The sequence below is a fragment of the Sinohyriopsis cumingii genome, chromosome 2, assembly GCF_028554795.1.
Source record: "Sinohyriopsis cumingii isolate HCF-2022 chromosome 2, ASM2855479v2, whole genome shotgun sequence".
NCBI classification, from domain to species: Eukaryota; Metazoa; Mollusca; class Bivalvia; order Unionida; family Unionidae; genus Sinohyriopsis; species Sinohyriopsis cumingii.
The window spans coordinates 142,025,084-142,050,641 of NC_142962.1; the positions used below are offsets into that span (position 1 = coordinate 142,025,084).

Genomic DNA, 25,558 nt, shown 5'->3' on the forward strand with positions numbered 1-25,558 from the left:
CCAGTCTGTTCGAGGCAATCGGACTCGCCTGCAACCAGAATGAATGGCGCCTCTTCATTGACAGCTCATTCTGGAGCATGAAAGCTGTGCTGCTCCATAATGTGAACAAGTACCCTTCTCTTCCCCCGGCTCACTCGATGTACCTCAGAGAGGATTACAACAGCATCAAGACCTTTCTGGACGCCTTGAGGTATGATGAGTACGGCTGGTAGGTCATTGGAGACTTTAAAATGGTGGCATTCCTGATGGGTCTCCAAGGCGTTTTTCACAAATTTCCCTGCTATCTTTGCCTTTGGGACAGCAGGGACACCAAGGCGCACTACCACAGGCGGGACTGGCCACAGCGGCCCGAATTCTCTGTGGGGAGAAACAACGTCAAGTGGGAGCCACTGGTGGACCCCCAGAAGTTGCTGAATCCACCACTGCACATCAAAGTGGGCCTTATATAACAATTTGTCAGAGCTCTAGATAAGGAGTCGGAAGCCTTCAAGTACCTTCAAGACTTCTTTTTTACGCTGTATGAGGCAAAGGTCAAAGCCGGTGTGTTCGTAGGACCACAGGTAAAGAAGATCCTGGAGTGCAGTGAATTCCCCAAGAAGCTCGCTAGTAAGGAGATAGCGGCTTGGGACAGCTTTGTCGCAGTGGTTCTGGGCTTCCTGGGCATTCACATTGCCGAAAACTATGTGGATCTTGTTGGATCTGGTGAAGAACTACAGCACAGTGGGCTGTAGGATGTCCCTCAAAGTCCATATCCTTGATGCTCATCTTGATAAATTCAAGGAGAACATGGCAGCGTACTGGGGGAGCAAGGCGATCGCTTCCACCAGTATATACTGGATTTTGAACGCCTCTACCAAGGACAGTATAACGAGAACATGACGAGAGACTACATTTGGGGGCTGATACGTGAAAGTAATTAACAGTATAATCGTAAATCTAAAAAAACTACTCACTTCTATATCTTTTGTGGTCATTTTTGTATTACTTTAGTATAAATAAACGTTAAGTTTGATTCATTTTTTTGTTGACTTTATGTGAACGAAAAGACACAAATTCGCCCGTTTTCTCATTGGAAAGAGATAAATTTCAAAATATAACTGTCCTAGTCACAAAAGGAAAGTTTGTTGGGAATAATAGCCTTTTTCTATACGTTTTAGGCATAAGCAATTACGAAATAGCACCTACCACCCATGAAGAAAAATTGTTTTACATAGTGTTATGAACTTTAAATCTTAGTGAAAACGATTGAAGACAACAAGTGTTCAAGAAAGATATGTACAAAAAATGTCAACTTACATATCTAATTCGATGTATATAGCGTAACTAACACGTAACATATGAATTAAACAATCAATGTCAAATGGTTCTGTAGATTAACATGAAATTTAGAGAAACAGTTTCTAAATCATACACATAAGACGAATACAATCATACGATATAGGGCTACTATATATAAACGATGTTTTTTTTTTTAGAAAACACCATCATACTTTGAATATACCCAATCTTACCTTGAGTGAACTTAGAAGGCAGATCATTTATAAAAGAAATAAAAACCTGTCTTGTTTCCCATTAGGTGTCCTGATTTGTCCTTCCTAGTCCCGGGACATACGGCTATACTGATGTTCTTGATGGCTGGTGTTCGGGACCACTCGATGTTCTCCACTGTCTGTTGATTACACTGAGCACCTGTGGCAGCAAACAATTTAACAGTGGTTCACATTTGGCCTTGTTGTAATGTAATTATACGAGTCACACTTTTGACATGTCTACATGTTGACAAGCCATATGGAATCATACCGGGTTTGTATCTGGAGCTTAATATGAACGTTCACTCAGCTGATTAAAACCACTTGTTTGACAATCCCCCAATCAATAAGCATTGCAAAATTATTCGTATTAATTGTATTTCATAAAGTATATGCTTAAGATAGGATATATCTGACTACATAACGCATCCCACCTCCGAAGAGGAAGGAAACAGTTATAATAAACTGATATAATTTTAGCTTGATTTATGTGTCCCAAGATATAAAATAATTTGCTTCAACTTTTAAAATTATTATTTGGTGTTTTGACGTCGTACGAAACATTTACCTATGAGATCGCTGCAGTATTTATTGCACGTGATTGCAACCTTTTCTTCGGTGAAACAGTGTTGCTCTGCAATGGAAAGACATTCTGCAGATCAGCATCACAAGTACATTGGAGTAATATGCAGACTTAATTCGGATAAAACGTTCGAGTTTTCTGAACGTCTTTGAAATACTAACATTGCATACAATATGGTAAAAGAAAGAACGAGGCTAAAATTAAGTAAGACAAAAGACCTTTTGCACTGAAACAAGTGGACAAAAGGGTACAAATTTATCATTGTTATGAAAGAAACAAATATAATACTTTTAGCGCATGTTAAAAAAATATCAGAGAAAAAGTAAAATATGATTTACAAAATGATTTTGTTTTAAGTAATTGACAATGACCGATGGAATAAGATACAAAAGATTAATTTGTGAATGAGGTTTGTAGATCAAAAAGTGCTTATCCATCCATAGCGAATGATGCAAAAATACCCCCCCCCCAAAAAAAAAGGAAACTGAAAATAAAGGTCAACTCACTAACTGTACCAGATGGCCATCTCATTCTCATCGAACCACGTGTTCCGCTTCTTAGTTCCGTCCACTGTACTGCGTCTCCGCAGTACATCAGCGTACAACCATTTTTAACTGCATTTATTTCCTCTGACGTTAGTACAAAACTCCAGATATGTAGATGGGCAATGTCGCCGACAAAGGCATACTGAGTGTCAAAGTCGAACTCTCTCATAGATGACTGGCCCAGCACGAACTCCCCTCCAGATGGGACGCTCCTTTGCTTGCCGTTAGTGCCATTGTAGAACCCGCCGTTCACGTGCAACGTCCAGTTACCGTCTCAAAAAAATGGAGCCATTCTGAGAATTATTAGAAGCCTTTACCATGTAAAAGCTATGAAATGCTTGAGAAACAAAGTTGACGAGGCATAAGTTGGCAAAGGAAAATGTGTATGGCTAAATTAAGCAGAAAAACTAGTATATTTATTGTAAATCTTCATTGTAAAGATATCCACAGGAAAATCAACGGCAAGAAATGGAGGTTACATAGCCGTAGGTCATTTATATTTATTTGGAGCACATCATTTGTACAGCACAAAACAGTACGTTTCATATGAAAAATGATTTAAATAAAATGTCCACATTTAATGTATGATGATTATTTTTATGATGGAATTTTAATAAAATTGGCTATTGATTGTTGTGTAAAGCAAGGAAATATTCCGCATTCTTTGCATTAGGGAATATCGAAGATGTGTCTACTACGAAAGACACAATGATTCCGAATGACATGACTTTACACTTGAGGCGCTTTTTTAGTTTTGCTTAAATGGAAGATTTATTTAAGCTGCTTTATATATATATATATATATATATATATATATATATATATATATATATATATATATATATATATATATATATATATATATATATATATATATATATGTATATATATATATATAGAGAGAGAGAGAGAGAGAGAGAAAGACAGAGACATACAGAGAAAGGGAGACAGACAGAGAACCTAAACTATTATCGTGTTTGAATGATATAATACAGCTACAAAAAGTTAATTAAGGAAAGGAAATCAGAAGAAAAACAGTATAGAAAATATGCAAGAGATGTACGTTAAGTATTAGCCTCATTATTCAATATTAGCCTCAACATTCAATCCCTCCGCAGCGTTTAAAGTTGCTCGAACTAAACCTACCCTTAGCTTCCCATGTCCATGCAACGTGATACCACGTGTTTCGCCTAAACTTAAAACCAGTATCGAATCCTTCTCCAAATACCTCGAACCACAGAGTCGGTCCACAACGCATGAGAAGTAGGTCTAGGTTACTTTTATGTTTGTAGGACAAAATCGTTCCATTGATGGATGAATCCATGACCTTAACCCAGAAGACAACGGTGAACTGACTTAGACTGGGGAAAGCTTTGCTCAGTAGTAATGTGTAACGAACAGGTTCCTGTCTTTTGAACTCCAGTCTTGAATCCACTGCTGTGGCTTTAAAATAGATAGTTACATTGAATATCATTATATATTCAAAATCAATTCAATTTGTCTAATACATACATACAAACATGCATACATACATACGCACGTACATACATACATACATACATACATACATACATACGTACGCACGTACATAGAAATGTCTCATATATAAAAAAACAACCATACAGCTCTTAGTCCAGGAATGTAATACGTTTCAGAACAGGAAAATCGTGAATAAAAAATGTGTTCTTTTAACTGTAAAGAAAACTTTTAAAATCCTTTTTCATCATAAATGTTTCTTAATTCCACAGTAATGTTGGTGGAGATCACGCGCAACCGTTCCGATTTTTTTTAGACTTACAGTTATATTCATCAGGTTGAAGACGTTTCTAGCGTAAGCTGGTTTTCTTGAACTTTTTAAATTCAGTGATTCAGAAACTTTTTAATCTGCGGCATTCTCATCGAATGTCATATTCAGAACAAAACATGTTTTGAGTGTTCTTTCTAAAATTGATAGTACATTTAAATATAAAGTTGTATTTTTTTTTCTTTCTAATTTTCTTGATTTCCTTCCTGAAACAGGTAAGTAGGTGTTGAATTAATTAATCATGCATCAATAACATTTCCCAAATAAAGACATTAAAAAATTTAGTATTTAAGTTATTATACAAATAATACTATCATACAGGTTAGAGAATCTTTAATTCGTACTCAACGGAAATTCGAACCCAGGTCCGCGGGTAAACGGCACCCATCGCCTTGCCTGCACAAACGAGCCCATATTCCCTCACGAATAAGCGCACATCACCAAAAAAAAAAAAAAATGATTCTACTCAATCGGTGTTATATGCACTTGTGTGTAGCAGACACACTCGCATGACGACCTAATAATTAATTCTCATCTATCTACACAGTCATTCCGGATTCCTATGAAAGAAATCAAGGTATATAGAATTAATTATTGAGAATTATAAATATACACCAGTCAGAATGGGAAGTGCTATCCCTGGACATGTCTTCGGGAAACCAATAATTATTTGGGAGTGGCTATCATTCAGAAGTTTAGTGTCAATGACCTTGCCCATTTTAAAACTTAACAAACCAATATTTCTTCCAAACAATGCATGTTATAATCTTTAATAATTTTAAGTTATTTATTTCATCTGTTATTCGAGAATGGTAAAGTCGCATCAGGCAAATATGTCGTGATTTCATTACGTTCCATCCAGGCATCTTCCAGAAGTAAAAGTCACTCCTACTAGAATGACAATCATAATCTGTGCAATCCCCTGTCTTTCGAGTGAAAAATCGTAAAATATTAACCTGTACAAAGGCCTGTCTTTCCATGGAAAAAATCACAATATTCTTCTGTGCAAACGCTTGTCTTTGGGGCGGTCCATTTAATACGTACGCATGGAGGGGGGACGGGGTAACCCAAATGCATACGCTTGCGTATGGGGGGAGGGGGATCTACTGATAATGTACGTACGCATATGAAACTGGGGGTGGGGGTGGGGTGAAACCTCGATAATAATTTGTCTACATTGGCCTTCAAATGAGCCACAGTTACGCAGCTTATTTCTTTGATGCAGCCACACATTCAACGTCGGTGGACTATCTGTTTTATTAAACACGTTAATATTATTAATTCTTGATCGCTTCTGCGTGCATTAAATATAGACCGTTCTATAAAATTCGGGAAAGGGGGGGGGGTTGAGTCAAGCGTATGTACGCAGGTGGGGTGTGTGTAAAAATGTTCGCATGTGTACAGGGAAAGGGAGGGGTCACGCTTTCCAGATGTTTTTGTACGTACTAAATGGATGGTCCCTTTCCACGGAAATGTCGCAATATTAATCTGTGCTATCCCCTGTATTTCCGGGGAAATATAACAATAATAATATGTTTAATCACCTGTCTATCCAGGGAAAAATCGCAAATTCTGCGAGATGATATATGAAACATATTTTGTTTGCATAATGGAAATTTCTCGTCATTAGGTTACCGTATACAATAATTCGTAGCATTATATTATAAATCGAACGAGACAACATTTATCGACATATGGTTACCACTCCCCATTTTTTTAAATCTCCGAGATCTTATGAGCTGAACATCTAAATTTAAAGATTGTTAACTTAACAATTCTATTCAGCAAGGACTATAGATTAAGGAAAAAGAATAAATTTATTGGCAAGGAAGTTAGGAAAAGACAGGCCCCGTTGTCAACTGCTATAGTTTAATTGTAAGCAGTTATTCAGTTAATTTTCATTCATGACCAAAAACTTCGCAGAACAAGGACTCTCCAAGATTAACTTGCAACCATCTACGCAACCTAATTGTTTATAATCCTAGGAGTACCACTAGGAAAGTTTCTCTTAGTCCGTCTTTGTCTCCTGCAGATAAACGTATCATCCGGTTCATGTAATCTTCTGATAGACCTGTACTTGCCTACAAATGATTTTCCTATTTACGTGTTTTTGCTTTCTCATTTCCAATGTTTTATTTATTTATGATTGTATTGACCTTTCTATTGTTTGAAGCTTTGCACATATGCTTCGATCACATCACTGGATAACACTATACGAGGGGTATTTGAACAGTTCTGAGTATTTTGTAATTTTGTTTTGCTATTTTTTAACCCGTCAATAAATATAATGCCAATAGCTAGACAACATAACGTTCGATAAAATCACCCACAGATGCACCTCATCACCCCACACAACTGCATATGTATGCGCGTGACGTGGCATGGGAAAATGACAGTTACCTAAAAATGTCAGACATGGAGAAAAATTTGGCTACTGAGCAAAGAGCGTACTGTTAAATACAGTGCTCTTTTTGTCTCTCCAACTGATATCAAAACCGATACGAACACATTTTACGGGTAATTCTCAGGGACGTCAGTTAAACTTTTTTCGGGGGGGGGGGTGAACTTGTTGGGGGGGGGGGGCAAAACTTGACGGGCTTGTCAGTTTTCGTATATAGGCAACAGCAATTTTACATTTTACAGCACATGCAAATGGAAGGGGGGCAAATGCCTCCCTCCTCCCCCCCATGACATTCCTGGTAATTGTCTGTCTTATCCTACAATTTTTGATGGCTCCAAATCCATGGGAGATGACCCACGTACTGCAAGACCGTTGTCTGAGGATGGTGAGCGGGAAATTTCTACTACGATTAATAAAGCTGCTCGATACGTCCATTATCACGGGTATTAATTCGTTTGATGTTTTTTTATGATAATGGAGAATCATTTGTAGCTCAGAATGTTTGTGCAAAATTTGTCTCGTACTTATTTGCGGCTGATTAAAATCCGACTCGTGTTCAAATCGTCTGTTACTTGCAGAATATGAAAAGAATGACCCGATACATTTAAATGAGATGGCCAAGGGTGATGAAACATGGGTTTAATTTTTCGAACCCGATTCACGAGAAAATAATAAAAACTTGGATCGGAGAAAACGAACAGACACCAGAAAATCGCTCGATGTAGCCAGGCTGCCAAGAGAGATTACTTCTCCATGTAAAAGGCCTATTCATCCAGGTGCGTGTGCCTAGCTGTTATTGTCTACACTGTTATACTTTCATAGTGTTGCTAAACTTGTCGAACACTACCGAACCACCCGTCCATGCATCGGCAGTAGAGGTATGTATCAAACCACCCGATGTCAACTAATACATTTTGCCACCGTGACAGATTTGCTAAAGTAGTACAGCATCCAACGTTGTCACGTTCTCCATACCGATCTGATTTAGCTCGAAGTGATTTGTATCTGAATAACTCTATATAAAAAAAATTGCTGAGGTGCATACGAAGTCTAGTCTTCCAGTATATAAACAACATACGAAAAGAGATCATACAAGTGGCATCTAATAATTCTATAACCAGACTGAGAAAGTGTGAAAGATTGATAGGGAGTAATTTTAGGGGATGCACTGATGCACTGCTCGCCAGTAAATCACTTTCTTGTACTAATATTCGGTACTTTTAAAATACCCCTCATATGAACCTACCACTGGCAGGACATAAAATAATTTATTAAAACTTGCATTTAGAGACGCACGTAGAACTGAGTAAATTTATCAATAGGTATCTGCAACTTCAAGCTTTAAAATAAATATATATTTAAGTTTTACTTGTGATGGTCTACATTGGGTGGAATTATTTTTTAAACTATTATTGACAGGAAATACAAAGTGCTCATCAATAATATTGGAGAGATACATTAATTTGAATTAGAGTGATTTCTGACAAGAACATTTTTGGATTGTATTATTGTGATACATCAGAAGATTTTTAACATATCGCCACAATCCAGGTCGCTGGTACATTAGCATTTTCGAGACTACAGGAACATCAACACATTCAATATTGGAACTTATTTGGAATACTAATGGAATTCAGTTGGAACTTTGTATTTTTGGACTTGACTTGTGATAAAATTTTATGACTATTTGGAATTTAATTCAGAATACTGTAATTTTTTTTAAATCTTCACTTTTGAAAACAGGTGTAAAAAATACTGTCAGTTGACAGTGTATTTCTTAACTTGAACATGTTTAACAGATCTGACTTTGCTTTTTTCTGGAATGATAGAAAGGATCAAGATGCTCCGATTGCAGCCAGTTCTGAGAATGTAGTATAGCATCAGTTAATGGGGCTAATCCGTACGTTATTTGAGTTTGAGACGTAGTGTAGCATCAGTTAATGGGCAAACCATTTGTAATTTGAATCTTAGACACCGATAAAGGCTCGTAGTCTCCAAGTTCAATATCCGGATTCAGTCTAGCAGACGACCACAAGGCGAAAATTTACTCAAAAAGCTTAACGTCGTCAAATTGAAGCAGGAGAATGTGAAACAAGCTTTTGTCGAAGAACTGTGCAGCTATTTGGATACAATCGAACCAACTCCGAGAATGTCGAGGAAAACTTAGGCATTCTTCAGAGACTGTGTACTGAACTACATCCAAAACTAGTTGTCCTAACATACGCAAACATCGGGATTGGTTTGATCAGAACCATAATGCCATAAACAGACTTCTGAATTAGAAACATGGATTATAGAAGGCTTATCTAGAAGACAGCACTTCATCATGTAAGAAGGCGAACTTCAACAATATCAAGCGGACTGTCCAATGCAAACTCAGAAAGTTACAAGACTCATGGCTGAGCAAAATGGCAGGTGAGATTCAATCATGGGAAGCCAAGAATTGCATGAAGAACTTCTATGATGCTTTGATGACAATCTCTAGGACACAGACTTGATGAATATCTCCAATACTGAGTGCTGACAGCGCCACGCTGGTCACTGACAAAATTAAGATACTTCAACTATGGACAACATCCCAAATCTAAAACCATCTATCAATGAGAAGGGAAATAACTGATCAAGTGAAAATTGATATATAACTTTCTGATCCTCCAGTGCTGTCTGCAACAATGAAAGCAAACCATCCGCTTTCAAATGGCTAAGCACCTGGAGTAGATGCTATATCAGCAGAAGTCTACAAAGCCGAAGGCTCGCACGTGGTACATAAAATGACTAAACTCTTCCAGTCAAGGTGGACTCAGCGAACTATATCTCATCGTCCACTTGTACAAGCAGATACTGACGTTGTTACACAGGCAGGAACTCCAACCATCTACATTCTGCTGAAGAAATCACAGTTGGGATGGACAGGTCACATCACCAGGGTATCCGAAGAGCTAATACCAAAAGATTTTCTATGATGAAATGAATGAAGTTGAGCATTCAAGGGGTAGTCAGAAGAAACGATTAAAAGATTCCATCAAGTCATCTTTGAAACGCTTCAGCACTGACCCTGAGTCTTTGGAAGGTTTCGCATAGGATGGCTGCATCTGGTGGAATCTCATCCATGCTAGAGCTACAGAGTTTGAACGGAGAACTGCAGAGGCAGAGCATACGCGCAAGTAGCGCGTATTCTTTTGATCAAGCAAACCCAAGCAACATCTTCTGTCAGCGTGCCACAGACAGTTCAGAGTACAAATTGGCCTGATCAGCTACTCAGGTACTCACAGAAACCAACCCAGTTAGTGGTGTCATGGTCATATTCCATCTCAAAGGGAGAACAGCAACACCTTTATGTTCATTTGATGTAAGGACTTCATTTAGCTAATAGGTTTGTCTAAATATATTAAATGTATTATAGAGAATATTTTGTATTTGTTCCTAAACACTCACACAACATTGTGTCAGATGCGGCGTTTGCCTAAGACGCCGTGGACTATCAGCGACATCTGGATATAATCGAACTGAGAATCATTTTCACAAAAGGTACGTTCCAGTTCAGATTTTATTTACCAAATAGTTTCCAGTGATGCCAACATTCTCAGTTCCAAGTATAGACAAATTTCAATTTTCTCCCAGAGTTTTGGTCAACGTGGAGTCAAAGATTTGAGTTGTTTTAGAATTGCTTTTCGATTGAGTGAAAAGGAAGACGAAACGTTAGTGAAGACTCTGATCTATACCATTGAGCTTCAGCTTGATGGCATATTTTTTCCTTTTGGCTAAAACGATAACGACAAAAAGAAATATGATATTCTTATAGAGAAATTCAAAGGGTATTTCATCAAGAAAAGAAATTTTATTTTCGAAAGAACTAAAGATTTAACCAGCGACTACAACAGGAAGTGAATCCGTCGATGCTTTTGTTACATCAATAAACTGTCAAGAAGAATACTGCAGTTTTTTGTTCTTATATATGAAATTCATTCGAGATAAAACTGTGATTGGGCTGAGGGACAAGTAGATGGCAAAGAAACTCAAACTTGATGTCAAACCTATCTTAAATATTCAATCAATTTATCAAGATCGAACAATGCCGTGTAGAAAAAGATGATATTATACTAATTCAAACCAAATCCACACAAGAGGAACAATTTTTGTTTTGAATTAAGTTCTGTAATCCTAAAATTTCCTTTATTTTCGATTAGTTGAAAGTATACAAATTTGTAAATCTGCCTACTATAATATCAAGAATATTTGGTACCATTTTTAAAAAACAGAAAGTCTGTCTCGGACGTTCTTCGGCATTACAGTATACTCCCTATGCCCATGTATTTTGTTTGTATGTCCTTCTGTCTTCTACTTAAATATCGTCCTACTAGATTTGATAGACTTGTCGATGAGTCTTTAAGTAAGCCGTTGTTTTCTTAACACATTAACCCCTGGAGGTTTTTGCCATTTTTGCATGAAAATCGAGTAGGAAACACATTTTGAAAGCTATTTTTGAATAGACTTTCAATAACATACGGCCTAGTTGTGTTAGAAACATCATTTTTCGTTGGCTATTGGACTCGCGCATGAGCAGAAGGGTAAAAAATGGATTTTTGTTATTTTTTTTTTTTTTTGTTGCTAAACGGAGCCATTATTTTTGTATGGAGACCACTCTTTATTCCAAATGCCCATCTTATACTACTTTTTGCAAAGGCTCATCTGTCTGTTTGCAGTTCATACCGGTTTGCATTAGATCTGAGACCAAAAAGTCTAAAATCCGGACACAAAATCGGATTCCGACCACGGGCGAATTTTGCGTTAAAAAAAAGTCGGGTCCAAAAAATGAGGTTTTTCTATCTGTATTTTGTAGTGCAACTAGATATTCCAGATTATTTGGTATCATTGTAGAGCTACATCTGTCTACCTTTCTATAATACCACCCACTTTAGTGTATCATGCATGACCATGACGCTACAGAGCTCGGCAGTAGGCTACTACCTCCTGCCCCGTAAAGTCGTCGCATGGGGTTAATGTGTTAATGTACTGGATTTACTTTAATATTTCGCTTTGTTCCAATAGCTTACTAGATTACAAAACATTTGAATTTTTTTGACCTTATTATATTGAAAACAGTCACGGTACAGTGTTTCAAGGATGTGTTGATTTAAATCGATATATGTTAATTTTACACATATAATATGTACGCAAATTACTTGGAATACGTCTGTTAAAATATCAACTAAAACTGTATTGTATTATCTTTGTATAGGTTAAACGTAATTCTTTATACAACTAATACTTGTACACATTTGGAAAAGCGTAGCAAGACCTCTGGCTCTTCAGGCAGAACAGAGAATTGAAATTAGCAGTCTACCAAATTTGGATACGAAACTCGCAGTACATTTGTCGTTAAGGTATGGCTTACTAGAGGAAACAATAAGAAGAAAGTTCACAAATCTCTAATCCTAACATGTCTTTTATTTTTGACTGAGTGTAGCGTGGATTTGTTTTAAAAATTGCTAATGAGTTAACAGCTCAGCTGCTAGAAAACAAATCTAGCAAGAAATTTCACATTCTTCAGAGTATCTTTCCATCAGTAAATAAATGTTTAATTCAAAGGATGTTAAATCAGCAACTACATATGAATTATATTTAACTGTGTCTTATAGATATGAGCAAATACAAAATCTCATAACAAGACACATAATGTTACGATTGGGTAAATCCAGGATAATCACACTAAACAGATAACTGGTATTGTGTTCATAATGCATATTGTTTGAAAAATAGAGCGTTATAAGAACATTAATTACCGTTGTCTCCTCGATTCTACTGTGCTATGTTCCATTTACTTTTCTCCAGGTATGTTTTAAAATAATTTCTTAAAATGCGAACTAAAGAATTTACATTTACAATAACTTCTGTTTGATATATTTCATCCTATTTGCATTTTAAGTATAATTTTAAATAGTTCGAATATATTTCTGATAAAATACTAATTAAAATATTTTGTAAATAACAGTTTTAATGTCAGCTTATTTTAGCTTACATATTACGTATCAGACACCAAAATAATTCATGAGACGTTGGCCGAGATACATTAAGATCAGCGAAATGAAGTTTTCATAAAACTAATGGTAACTGACCACTTAGCCATGTACTCACACATGCACATGACAGTATTCCAGTGAAATCCCGGTCCACAGTCGCACCCGTATCCCGCTGGATGATCGATGCATTTAGGAGGGGTATAGTAAGACTGTAGGCATTTATTACCGTACAGTCGAGAAGGAGCTGCAACAAAATATTTAACAATGGAGGGAGATTATATGCAATATGTGACGAAAAGGAACACACACAATAACAAATGCATTATAAATAAATATTTTGGTCTAATTAAAAAATAACTCTTGTATATTTTCTGTAAATATTACATTTTTCGATTGAATCGTTAACTGAATGTAAGTATTCCACTGCAAATACCGTTTTATTTTCGTCTCGGCTACCCCACACACATTTTACCCAATAATATATCCTCATAGCAACAAATTCTAATAGTATATCTAATTACCCAATATTTTGACCTTATTCGAAACAGAAACTACCTTGTCATACTCACGGGCAACACTGGAAGCAATGGGTAGCAGAAAATAAACTACAGAGATCCATTCAAAAAGCGGAAATAAGTCAGTCATTCGGAACATCCCCTTCTCATCGATATTTCATCATGTTCCAAACATACAGTAAAAAGCACTGAGAAAATATAACAGTCTTGCTAGAGTCTGAAAAAGAACAGTACCACATATTTATTGTGAAAACTGGACCCCCAGAATTAGATGGATATCGGTATTTATTTTGGAACTAATTTCATCAGTGGCAACTAAGGCACAAAAAAGCATACAAACAAGGTTGAGACATCTATGCACTTGAAATATAAACATTTCAAAAGGTGGTTTCTATATAAAACAAGTACTGGTACAGAATGAATGATATCAGTAGCATATAATTGTCTAAGTGAAAGACTATGCATAGTTTGGTTCTATTATCCGTCTGCAGTGGCTGATCCTGGGCCTTGCGAGGAGTAGGAGCAGACAGCCCGACCCCCATCCCAAAATGAGCGATAAACAAGTAAGTTTTAATTACAGTAAATTGGTTTTTAAAAAAAGTTGCCTTGGAAATGTTTAAAATGCAGAAACTTCCGTAAACAGGAGGCTTCTCCTTCCGGGCCACTATCATGAGTTCCGTCACAAATACCCTCCAGTCTACTTGTTTACTGTTACCCTTACCGGTACTAAAAGCCATTTCTGCGTCCACCTCGTCTAATACGATAAAATGCAGGCTGTGAACGTTATCTTTGGTTACTGTCAATATGAGTCATGCTGGAGAAATATTATAGTTGGATATCAGCTGAAATATTGCATAATGCCGCACAAATGTGAAAATCCTTAACACATATATATGGAATATTATCTCATAATTTGGATATTTAACTAATACAAATATATTTAGATAAATTCATAGATAATATGCAGGTAACAACTTGAGTTCGTAATTAAAAAGAAAACTCACAGAATGCTTTTTTTCTTTCTCTTACATAGGAATGTGAACGTTGGTGTACGTGTGTGATTTGTTTGCTTTGTGTTTTGCATAAAAACGAAGAAGTAAGCAAACAGTATAAAAAAACATATTCGATGGAGTAAGCTGCCATGTCAATGTTTGAGGCTGGTACGTTTTGTGGACTAGAGGATCGTGTTTAAACTGTTGGAACAATCAAACTATTAAATTGTTTTTAATGAGAAGAGTTACTCGAGATCAATAAAAATGTCACTATCTCTAAGTAGTTATGTCTGTGGCAACCATCATGAATATACAAAAAGAAATTGTTTATGTGGCTGGCAGTCATCATGAATGAAGTCACTTGCAGATATAAAAGTAGTTATTTATGTGAAAATCATTATGAAATGTGGTCGCTTGAAGACGTGGCAATCATCATGAATGAAATCGCTTGAAGACATGAAAAATAATTTATGTGGCGATCATCATGAATGTAGTCGCTTCAAGACATAAAAAGTAGTTATCTCTGTGGTAATCAACATGACTGTACTCGCTTGAAGAGATCAAAAGTTGTTATGATATCTAAGATTATTTCCCTTATTTCAGAATTATACAACCCCATATATTTTACTGCCAGAACAAGACGACACATGTACGTCACACCCTGCAACTAACCATCGACGTACATTAATATTGTTCTGTTCTTGACCTCTAGTAATAAAAAAATAACATGTACATTAGTTTAATTTCTTTATTAAGAGTCTAAAATAATAGATTATTATTTTTACAGTAATTTGTTACAAAGATTATTTAGATATGTACATCTTTTTTCCAGCAGCTTAGCAGATCGACTTTTATGAGTTTTTCTGATTTGAATGTATCGCATTTTATGAAAGACAATATTTGTAGTACGTTCTTGTGAATTTATAAATGCTTATGAGAATAAATCATTTAATTGAATTGAATTGTACGATGAATCATTAAGTTCAGTCTGCCAGAGGCTACACGCCATTTGTTTGACAACTGCTTCCAATATGCAATCTTGGAACTTATTACAAACAGTCCATCTTCGACTAATGATGTATCGTTTTGCCAAAATTATATCTTAAGAAAATAATAGCTGCCATAAAAAGTTCCATTTTAGATAACAGTCCATGCACAGTCAAATGACTGGATTTTGACAACCTGTATATTAAATAAATTCTGCCAATTATTTGCAGAAAATTTCATTAAGTGATACACACTTCACAATCCATCACAATGAAAGGATAATGACACATCGTTCGTTATACTGATCTTTTCACCATATTTTCGTATTTTCGTGAATGTGGATATCGATTTTAAATTCTAGGTCCAAAATGTCTGTTGTTTTACAACGTTCAGTGTAATATAGTTAGAATTACCACCGTTTTCAAAATCTCCAAATTTGTTGGCTCATGAACGAAACTTGCAACATTTCGTTGATGTATATTTTCCCCATGGAATACTTCTAACACTGGACTTTGGAGCTGCACAAGGGTGGGTGGTGGTGGAGATGTGTCGTTCATTATACAGACTGAACATACCTCCAACCCGCCGGAAGAAAAAAAAAAACGCAACCTTGAATGGAATATAAATGATATAATATTATGAATAAAAATTCATTATGTTGTTGATAGAGACCTTTGTGCTAAAAGCCTCGTTTTTCATCTGCTTGACAAGAAGATTACGGATACCTTGGTGTTTTGTAACAAAATAAATAGATCGCAAGAAGTCGGTGTTAAGTTTGAAGTTTGATTCCCTTCATGAGATTAATATATTCAAAGTGCAGAAGAGGTTTAATGTTTGAATCGACAGTCTAGAAAATAGATACGATGTTTTAAATCGACAGTGTAGTAAAAAAGCATTATGTTTTCAGTCCAAAGTCTATAAGAAAAGGAGTGTTTTGGGTCCACAGTCTAGAAAAAAGGTAAGATGCTTTGGGCCCACCGTTTAGAAGAAGATAAAAAAAGAATGGTGTTTTGAGCCAACAGTCGAAAAAGATGTATGATGTTTTGAGTCCACAGTCTAGAAAAACGGTAGAATGTTTTGAATCCAGTCTTGAAAAATGTTATGATGTTTTTAGTCCACACTTTATAAATGATGTTTTGAGTCCTCAGTCTAGAAGAAAATGTATGATGTTTTGAGTGAATGGTCTAGAAGAAAAGGTTTGATGTTTCGAGTCGACAGTCTAGAAAAAAGGAATGATGTTTTGAGTCCACAGTCCAGAAGAAAATGTATGATGTTTTGAGTGAATGGTCTAGAAGAAAAGGTTTGATGTTTTGAGTCGAAAGACAAGAAAAAAGGATGATGTTTTGAGTCCACGGTTAAAAAATATGTTTTGAGTCCACTTTCGAGAAGAAAGTATGCTGTTTTGAGTCCACGGTCTAGCAAAAAGGTATGATGTTTTGATTCCAAAGTCTAGAAGAAAGATATACTGTTTTAGTCCACAGTGTAGAAAACAAGGTATGATGTTTTGAGTCCAGTCAAGAAAAAAAGTATGATATTTCGAGTCCACAGTCTAGAAGAAAATGTATGATGTTTGGAGTCCACAGTCTATAAAAAAGTATGGTGATTTAGTCCACTGTCTAGAAAAACAAATGTATAACGATATAATTCAGTCTAGAACAAAAGGTATGATGTTTGAGTCAACAGTCTAGAAAACGCGGTATGATGTTTTGCGTCCACATTCTAGAAAAGAGGTATGATGTTTTTAGTCCAAAGTTTAGAAAACAGGGTATAATGCCTTGAGTCTGCAGTCTAGAAAAAGGGTATGATGTTTTAAATCCAAAGGTCTATTTAAAGGTATGATGTTTTGTGTCCACAGTCTATAAAAAGGTATGATGTTTTGCGTCCATGGTCCATAAAAGGTATGATGTTTTGAGTCTAAAGTCTATAAAAAGGTATGATATTTTTTGAGTCCACGGTCTATAAAAGGGTATGACGTTTTTTGAGCCCACGGTCTATAAAAGGGTATGATGTATTGAGTACACGATCTACAAAAAGGTATGATGTTTTGAGCTCATGGTCTATGAAAAGGTATGATGTAATGAGTACACGGTCTATAAAAAGGTATGATGTATTGAGTTCATAGTCTATAAAAGGGTATGATGTATTGAGTCCACGGTCTATAAAAGGGTATGATGTTTTGAGCTCATGGTCTATAAAAAGGTATGATGTATTGAGTTCATGGTCTATAAAAGGGTATGATCTATTGAGTCCACGGTCTATAAAAGGGTATGATGTATTGAGTCCACGGTCTATAAAAGGGTATGATGTATTGAGTCCACGGTCTATAAAAGGGTATGATGTATTGAGTACACGGTCTATAAAAGGGTATGATGTATTTAGTACACGGTCTATAAAAAGGTATGATGTATTGAGTACACGGTCTATAAAAAGGTATTATGTACTGAGTACACGGTCTATAAAAAGGTATTATGTATTGAGTACACGGTCTATAAAAAAGTATGATGTATTGAGTTCATGGTCTATGAAAAGATATAATGTTTTGAGTCCACGGTCTATAAAAAGGTATTATGTTTTGAGTCCGTGGTCTAGAAAAAATGTATGATGTTTTCAGTCCACGGTCTAGAAATTACGTAAGTGCATGCAAAACAATGTCTAGTTTCCAAACCATCTCTTGCACCATAAAAAGAAAATATGAAGCGTAGTTTTCATGGTCCTTTAAATATATAGTTATACTGACATATTTGAAAGTAAAGTTTTGCATAGAAAATGATTATTAATACGTATTATTTACCTGAAAAATAGTTGTGAACACATGGGGCATTGGTAAGAGAAAAATGAATGCAGGTGGTCACAAAATAAATAAAAAGAACAAGGAAGTCAGTTTAGAATACAGATCAATGTAAAGATCTTATGAGTATAAATTGCCGGAAATTCAGAAATACTTGTGTTTTGAATAGTCTTTTATTTTAATTTGTTCTAAACAGCGATTCGTTGATTTATCTACAGCTATAATATTATTTGGTTTTACAATTTGTTTGAAAGAATAAATATTTTCATGAGCACGTGTACTTATCGTATACAAACAGTTGGAAAATATTATATTGGGAACAATACCAATTATATATCGAATTATCGATCCAAACTAGTATGATTGTTAGCATATTTGTAAATAACAGTCGCATATAATAACCTAAATAAAGCAATGACATTTACGTTTACTTCAATTTTTTTAAATTCTGGCTGTTAGTTTGAAGATGAGCGGTTGGGGGTATTTGTATTAAGATCGCGTCTGCTAGGCTCAACTTCTATTTCAAACTGATCGAAGACCAATTTATTCAGAAGCAGCCAACCTCGTATCGATCGCACTCTTGAAATTAAAGAAGGTGAAGACGGGATTTCTAGGCTTTACATTGATATGCAGCCTTTTATATATAATTTGTTTGGTGCCCATACCAAACGCACGCACTTATAAAACGGAAAAGAACAGAAAAGGGCATGTCAGAATATATATATATATATATATATATATATATATATATATATATATATATATATATATATATATATATATATATATATATCAGAGATAGTATATTTCAGTAGGTCACGACGAATGAGGCGATTTCATCTGGACATGATCGACAGCCAAATCCTGCCATTAATTTTCCTTCCGAAAATAGCATTTGGATTCAATAATTTTCGTGCAGCAAACAAAATCGATCTTCCAAGCTTATTTCATGCACAGCCGTCCAGTTCAATTTGTGACGAAAAGGTCAGGCGCGTAAGAACCATCCATTATCGGACGTATGCCTGGGTCAGGATTTTATACAGCATCAATAAAGCTTAAAAGGGGTTTTCAGTGACCACATTTCATACGTACATAACATCACATAGACAACTTTGTCATATCAGCTACAGCGACTGCTTAAAACCCTTTAAGTTTCAACATTTGATTGATCCGTTCATTGTCTTTGATATTGATAAAATTAAATGTTTACGACTTAACGACCTAGCAAGTCTGCCAGATGCATGATGCAGCTCCGGTGGGAGAACTTTTGGCTTATATTTTAATGAGAATTCATTTAAAAATATTTTCTTACTGCCTTTCATGTAATATTCATTGATTTGAGAATCAATGTCTAGTCAAACTTGAAATGTTCTACCCTTGGCGAACCCCGCCGTGCAACTTTCGAGTATTATACATTTAGTATAGCGCGTTCTATACAAAGGAGGATTATCAAATCCACTACTGCTTATACAAAAACTATACGTGCAAAAGTTAAAAATGATAGCTGCAGAGTCCACATATATGCACATTGGCCGTTCCTGCCAAACAACTAATACATGGCAAAGTGCTGTCTGATTACATTTGACTGCGTAAGCAGAAAGACTATCGATGTAATAGATGGCAACTCTCAGGGCGCTTTAGTTTCAGGAACATACCATATCGTACTAGCTTCCGGTGTAAGCACACTGATGCTGGAGTATTCCCATAGCATGAATAGAGCTTGTTACCACCGTGTGTCATCGTCAAGTGCTACGGTCAATCCGAAATGATGGTACTTTCAAATAGGTTTAAGTTTTAAATTTCATTTTGAAGTTCACTATACATCTGACTACAACTAGCATGATTTCACCTCTCGTTCTGTTTCACAGCCTCATTGCTACACGGGCTACTGATCAAAAGGTGCGCAAATATACTTGTCAGTACATATGTAATTATCCGAAAATAAGTAATTCTAATACTGACAACCGTATTGTACATGTTGAAACTTTAATTTTGGAGATATAGGCATGATATTGTTTATCTGTACACAATCTACCAAACATAACAAGTCCACGACTCTGTAGACTCGATTGCTTGTTCACTTTCGAACACATCCGCTCGAACAAAAACGTATAAAAAGGCTGTCGTAGGCGGTATCACAAAGACCATACCAAATCGTTCATCATAAAGATATACATTCAAAATCCTGGAAAATTATATCCAGCAAAACAAGCTGATATCACCCGCAAACAAAGCACACTAGCTGGTTCTTTATTGCTTACCACGGAAACATGTCCACTCACCAACTGCAAACATTCTATTAGTGAAATAGTGTGGAGCGAGTGGGTTATCTATTTTAAAAGTAGAGAGAAAATCTGGGACAGTCAAACAGAAATGTACGAATGAAACATAATTTATTTACCCATGAACTTGCTTATAAGACGAGTCCAACTGCAAACAATAAAGATCATGATCTACCATAACATAAAGCGCCTGCAGATCAGGTTCCATGTTGTTTGTTCTACTGACTACCCCTAACAATCTGCACAGGCCCAGATCTCCTGGTGCATTATGCGATAGCAGATTTGGGTCTGTCCAATTTGTAGTTGGTCTCGTCTTATAAGCGAGCAAGACTGTATCTTCCTAAGCTGAATTAATGATATTTCTACTCACGTATCTGCTCCTCCAACCAGAAATTGTTTGCTTCCCCAGAAATAGACAGCTTCCACACTTCATCAGCCAACCTTTATATGAAACTGAAATTCAGACAATCTTCACGTGCAGTCTCAAGCACTCGTGAAGCACAACAAATGGATGGAACATGCTGTCTGGACAAATTCATAACATCAGAACACCAAGTATTCCTTACAACTGCGTACATTACTGAAAAAAGTCATGAAAAAGTGTTTCAGAAATTTACAAAAGTCGGGATAGTAGGGCTGATTAAAATAAAAGTAGGGAACAGTGAGGATCAATTGAAAAAGTGTGAAAGGTAGTGAAATATGAAAGTCCGCCATTGCTAAAGAGAGTGAATTCTCGTTGTCAAAACAAATTCGGACGCTATGGCCCAGTGTATTAATAAATAAGCAACAATGTTATTATAATTAATAATCTTATTTTCTTTTGTATTTTTCTTTCTTTCTTGTGTCTACCCACCCACGACTATGTTTTCTATTTTGTAAAGTATAGCTTGACAAGATAATTTCATGGAGATGTTGGATTGTTGTGAAACCGTATATAGCCACTGAACAAGATTGTGTACCTTTATGACAACCGCAACCTTACATCAGGGGTAGTTTTGTTTGTTTTGTTTTCTGACTACCCAAGTTATTGTCTCTGCTTTGTGAGAGGCATTACTAATTAAAGAACACTTACATGTCTAATAAAGAAGACAGTTATTTACAAACATTGATATTTAGCAGACCCCTTTGGTGATAGGTGGACAGCTAGAATGGTACCGTTGCTACAACAGAAATCCAATTAGTTAGTTTAAATAATGAAAATCAGTTGATTTCCTTTAGTGGTTTAAATACACTCACCCATCCCGCCCAACTAAAAGGCCATCTAGTATAGACAGTACTGGCGGACAACCTTCATTTTATTCTCTTTTTCTCTTGCATAGATTGGTGAAATGGTTAATTGTACTTACAAAATGATGAAAAATCAATACCCTAATTTCCATGATGCGCTAACACATCCTGAATATCGAAGGAGCCTATTCATTAGTCGAGTGTAAGGTTGTCAGGTTTGGAGATAGGAGTCTTGTATAAATAATTATTTGGAAGCAAACGTTGGAATTTAAGACCGCTTGTTGGTCTTAAATCGATAATAATAAAACATAAAGATGGCAAGGAATTGTGTGTTATACAATAGTTAACTTGTTGATGGGTGGCAGAGATTCGTTGATTCATTACACTCTATACTCGCCTATAAGACAGGTCTAACTGAAAAACACATAGATCTTATCTGCCGTAGCATAATGCCCTTGCAGACCAGGGTCAAAATTATTTTCTCTACTGATTAACCCTAACAAACTGCACACATTCACGCCGCATAACGCGCCGGCCGATCTGATTCTGAACAGTTTGCAGTTGGACTCGTCTTATAAGCGAGTACATACGGTACAACAGAATGCTCTGAAATCCAGTTGTATCTTCAACCATACTAACCTGCATATTAAAATATTAAAAGTGAGATTTAGAACAGAAGTCCAACTCATAGCATGTAATGTACTTTCAATTGCTATTCATCTATTCACGATTCAAGGTCGCGCTGACCCTAATTAGCACGACAAGGATTCTTATTTCTAGATATTCGAATTGTGATGCGTGTTATTCTCACACTTTGCTTGAGAATCAAGACGGTGTGATGGATTCATTAAGACAAAACGTAATTTGTATGTCTTGATCTTAACCAGCAATGTTAATTACAGCATGGTGGAATGTAGGAAAGTCGGGGTTAACTTAAAGCAGTTATATCGTCGATTAGCAAGTCAGATTAAAACCGCTGAATTGCCTGATTCCACCTTTCATTCTGTATGCAAATACCAGCACTTTAAGGATGCGTTCCATATTACTATTTATACTGTCAGCTGTTTAGTATACAGCGCCTACTTGCGACATGGACGAAAAGTATAACCTATTTTCAGATACAGTCCTCAAAGAAGGTCTTGACATGTTGAGATTATAAGAGTGCATTTATCTACCCTTTGTATAGCATTACTCATTGTAACGAAACAAGTGAACATACCTTGCAGTGGAAGAATTTTCTTGACGAGAAATATATGAGCTGTAATTCTAAATCAATCGATTAGTCCAAAGGGATGGTATCAGTTAATACGTCGGGACAAGCACCGTCGTATGCATGTCGCATCACACCAGTAACTGTGTTTGTAGCAGCAGCGGCCGCCGTTATTTTGGTTTCAGCTTTCACTCTCGTCTGCCACTGCAAAGCAGCGCGGGAACTGTATCGATCCATTCATTATTAATATTATGAAAGAAGATTCAACGCCATATCATTTCTTTTTTCTAACTTAGCCGGGGAAAAAAAGAACCTTACATCTACCGAGGATCTAATTTAATTATTATCATTGTATCGTAAAGTTTATGTCTGAAAACCAATAATTTGGTTAGAAGGAATGGAGTTGAATTGGGCTTTTCAACAAATAAAAATTCTCTCTTTGGAGCTTACTTTTCCGATGAAGTATTAAGGTCTTGTAAAATCAAGATCAGAACTTAAAATCGATGTTTATATTTTACAAATTTTTCATGAAATCTGCAATACATGATGTCAACAGTGGCCCCTTTACCTCTCATAATCGGAACATCTTGGCCTTTTCCATCAATTCGGGGAAGAAACCTCCGACGTTTTTAGTCGCCGTTAAGAACTAGATTCTAAACTACTTTCGTTCACATGGAACAATATAGCAGCGGCAGAAGACAAAGTCAAAATCGGAATATCCTCGGCCTCTGATGTCGTAACGTGTGGTACGCTCCCCCATTATTCCACCACCTGACGGAAATGACGTAGCAATGTTCCGATCAAATAAATGTCTCCATACTCATTCCATAAAGTTCTCATGCAGTCCTTATCCATATGTATTTCGATTATTGTATATTCATTTAATTATAGTTTGGTCTACACATGAATAAATTTTCTAGTAACAAGTTGAGAATTTAATCAGACAAATATGTATTCATACTGTATAGATCGTGTATCTATGCTCATACTTCGCTATAAAAAAAGGAATTTATTTGTCAGTGGTCTAAATTTATTATTGGCAGTTACATAGAATATATCCGACTGTATGTATCCAGGGTGAAAGTGTAAGCCATCTATGAGAATGTCAGAATCGAATATTCTAAGGAATTTTCATTTTCAAGCTTAAATTTTCATATGTAATTAACTCCATCCTACTGTGGTATGATGAACAAACTCAAAAGCTGTATTTTGCAGTTATAGATAATGTCTGTCGTTAAAGTAGTTCAAATTTCTTCACTAATGTACTAGATTAATAATAAATGATACAACTGAGATTAGTATTTCAGATCTGTCCACCAATAATTTTATAAGAAATGTTGCCCTGTTAGACAACATCTACAATCTTATGCAGCAAAATGCACAGTTTATTAAGTTTCAATTATTCATTTCTTCGTGTGAGAATCAGACCAGTTTTTGGTATCAAATATTAAATTTATGAGGTTTTATTTATCCTAATTATCAGCTCGTTCTTTGCATCAGTATAAATTAATTTACTATCGAGATATTTACACAGCTGTGTACACAATCTACTTATTGACTAGATCAATAATTCTGGCGGCGTTTTCCAGTTTAATTACATTTCTGCATGTGATCAATAGCGAAATACTCCTTCTGCACAAAGTTCTTTCACACTAGTGGACAATTCGCGATTTCTTGCGAAGCTATGTTTGTGGAAAAATCCTCCGTTTTTTTTTTCCCACACACGGTTAACTTGTAGCCACGTGGTGGCGAAATTTTACTGTTTCTGCGTTCATTAGATTCACCTTCATACTAACTTAACCTTTGTATGGCGTGTTTGTTAATCAAGAACTACGTCAAAGACATCTTCCTACAACATTATATTCAGTACAAAGATTGTTTTCTTTCCTCTTTTTGAAGAAAAAAAAGACTCTCTACTGGCAGACAAGAATTTGAAGGAAAATACGAAGTCTGTTTCTTACTCTTTTTGCCTTGTTTAATTAATGAGTATTGAAATAATGTAAGATATTCTTGAGAGACTCGGGTTTTATTATCAAAAATAATTTTTTTAATGTTTGAATAAAGATGGTTACATGATAAGTGCAGTACAAGAATCGTTGTCCTGACCTTTAACCTTGAACTTGAACTCGTGGATAGAAGACCCTTGAACTTGTGTGAAATACAGTGATGATATGCTACATGCTAAGTTTGCGTTCATCCGTAATTCGTGTTTGAAAAGACCTTATAAAAACACAAAGCACACACCCCAGTACACACACATATTAAACAAACAAGTGCACATATTAAACAAACAAGTACGCATGTATTAAACAAACAAGTACACATATCAAAATAACAAGTACACATAACAAACAAACAAATACAAATGTCAAACATGTACACATATGTAAACAAAGAAGAACACATATCAAACAAACAAATACACATATGAAAACAAACAAGTATAGATATCAAACAAACAAGTACACATAAAACCATGGTTGCCCCAGTTATAGTACGGTTCTAGGATGACGAGAATTTTTTCCCAAGCTCTCGTACTGAGGCTGATTTTGAGAAATGGATTTTAAACCGTACTGAAAACACTTGGAGAGAAGAGGAGATCCAGCGTTACAGGGTGTGCTAAAGTCAAGACTCACATGTTATCGGGACACAATGGACAATTTTTAAAAATATAA

The 25,558-nt window shown here is 35.8% G+C and overlaps 1 protein-coding gene across 1 annotated transcript in view; it reads right to left on the reverse strand.

Moving 5' to 3' along the window:
- Positions 1–23,053, reverse strand: part of LOC149805969 (adhesion G protein-coupled receptor L2-like) — a 66,699-nt gene extending 43,646 nt beyond the window's left edge. Inside the window, exons 1-8 of the mRNA XM_089950763.1 lie at positions 22,893–23,053; positions 20,817–21,026; positions 13,452–13,614; positions 12,998–13,126; positions 3,804–4,100; positions 2,619–2,930; positions 2,098–2,163; positions 1,558–1,689 (exon numbers count right to left, since the gene is read on the reverse strand). Of these exons, the coding sequence (XP_089806889.1) occupies positions 1,558–1,689; positions 2,098–2,163; positions 2,619–2,930; positions 3,804–4,100; positions 12,998–13,126; positions 13,452–13,536 (1,021 nt within the window). The 5' untranslated portion in view covers positions 13,537–13,614; positions 20,817–21,026; positions 22,893–23,053. The remainder of the gene's footprint in view (positions 1–1,557; positions 1,690–2,097; positions 2,164–2,618; positions 2,931–3,803; positions 4,101–12,997; positions 13,127–13,451; positions 13,615–20,816; positions 21,027–22,892) is intronic.
- Between the last annotated feature and the right edge of the window lie 2,505 nt (positions 23,054–25,558).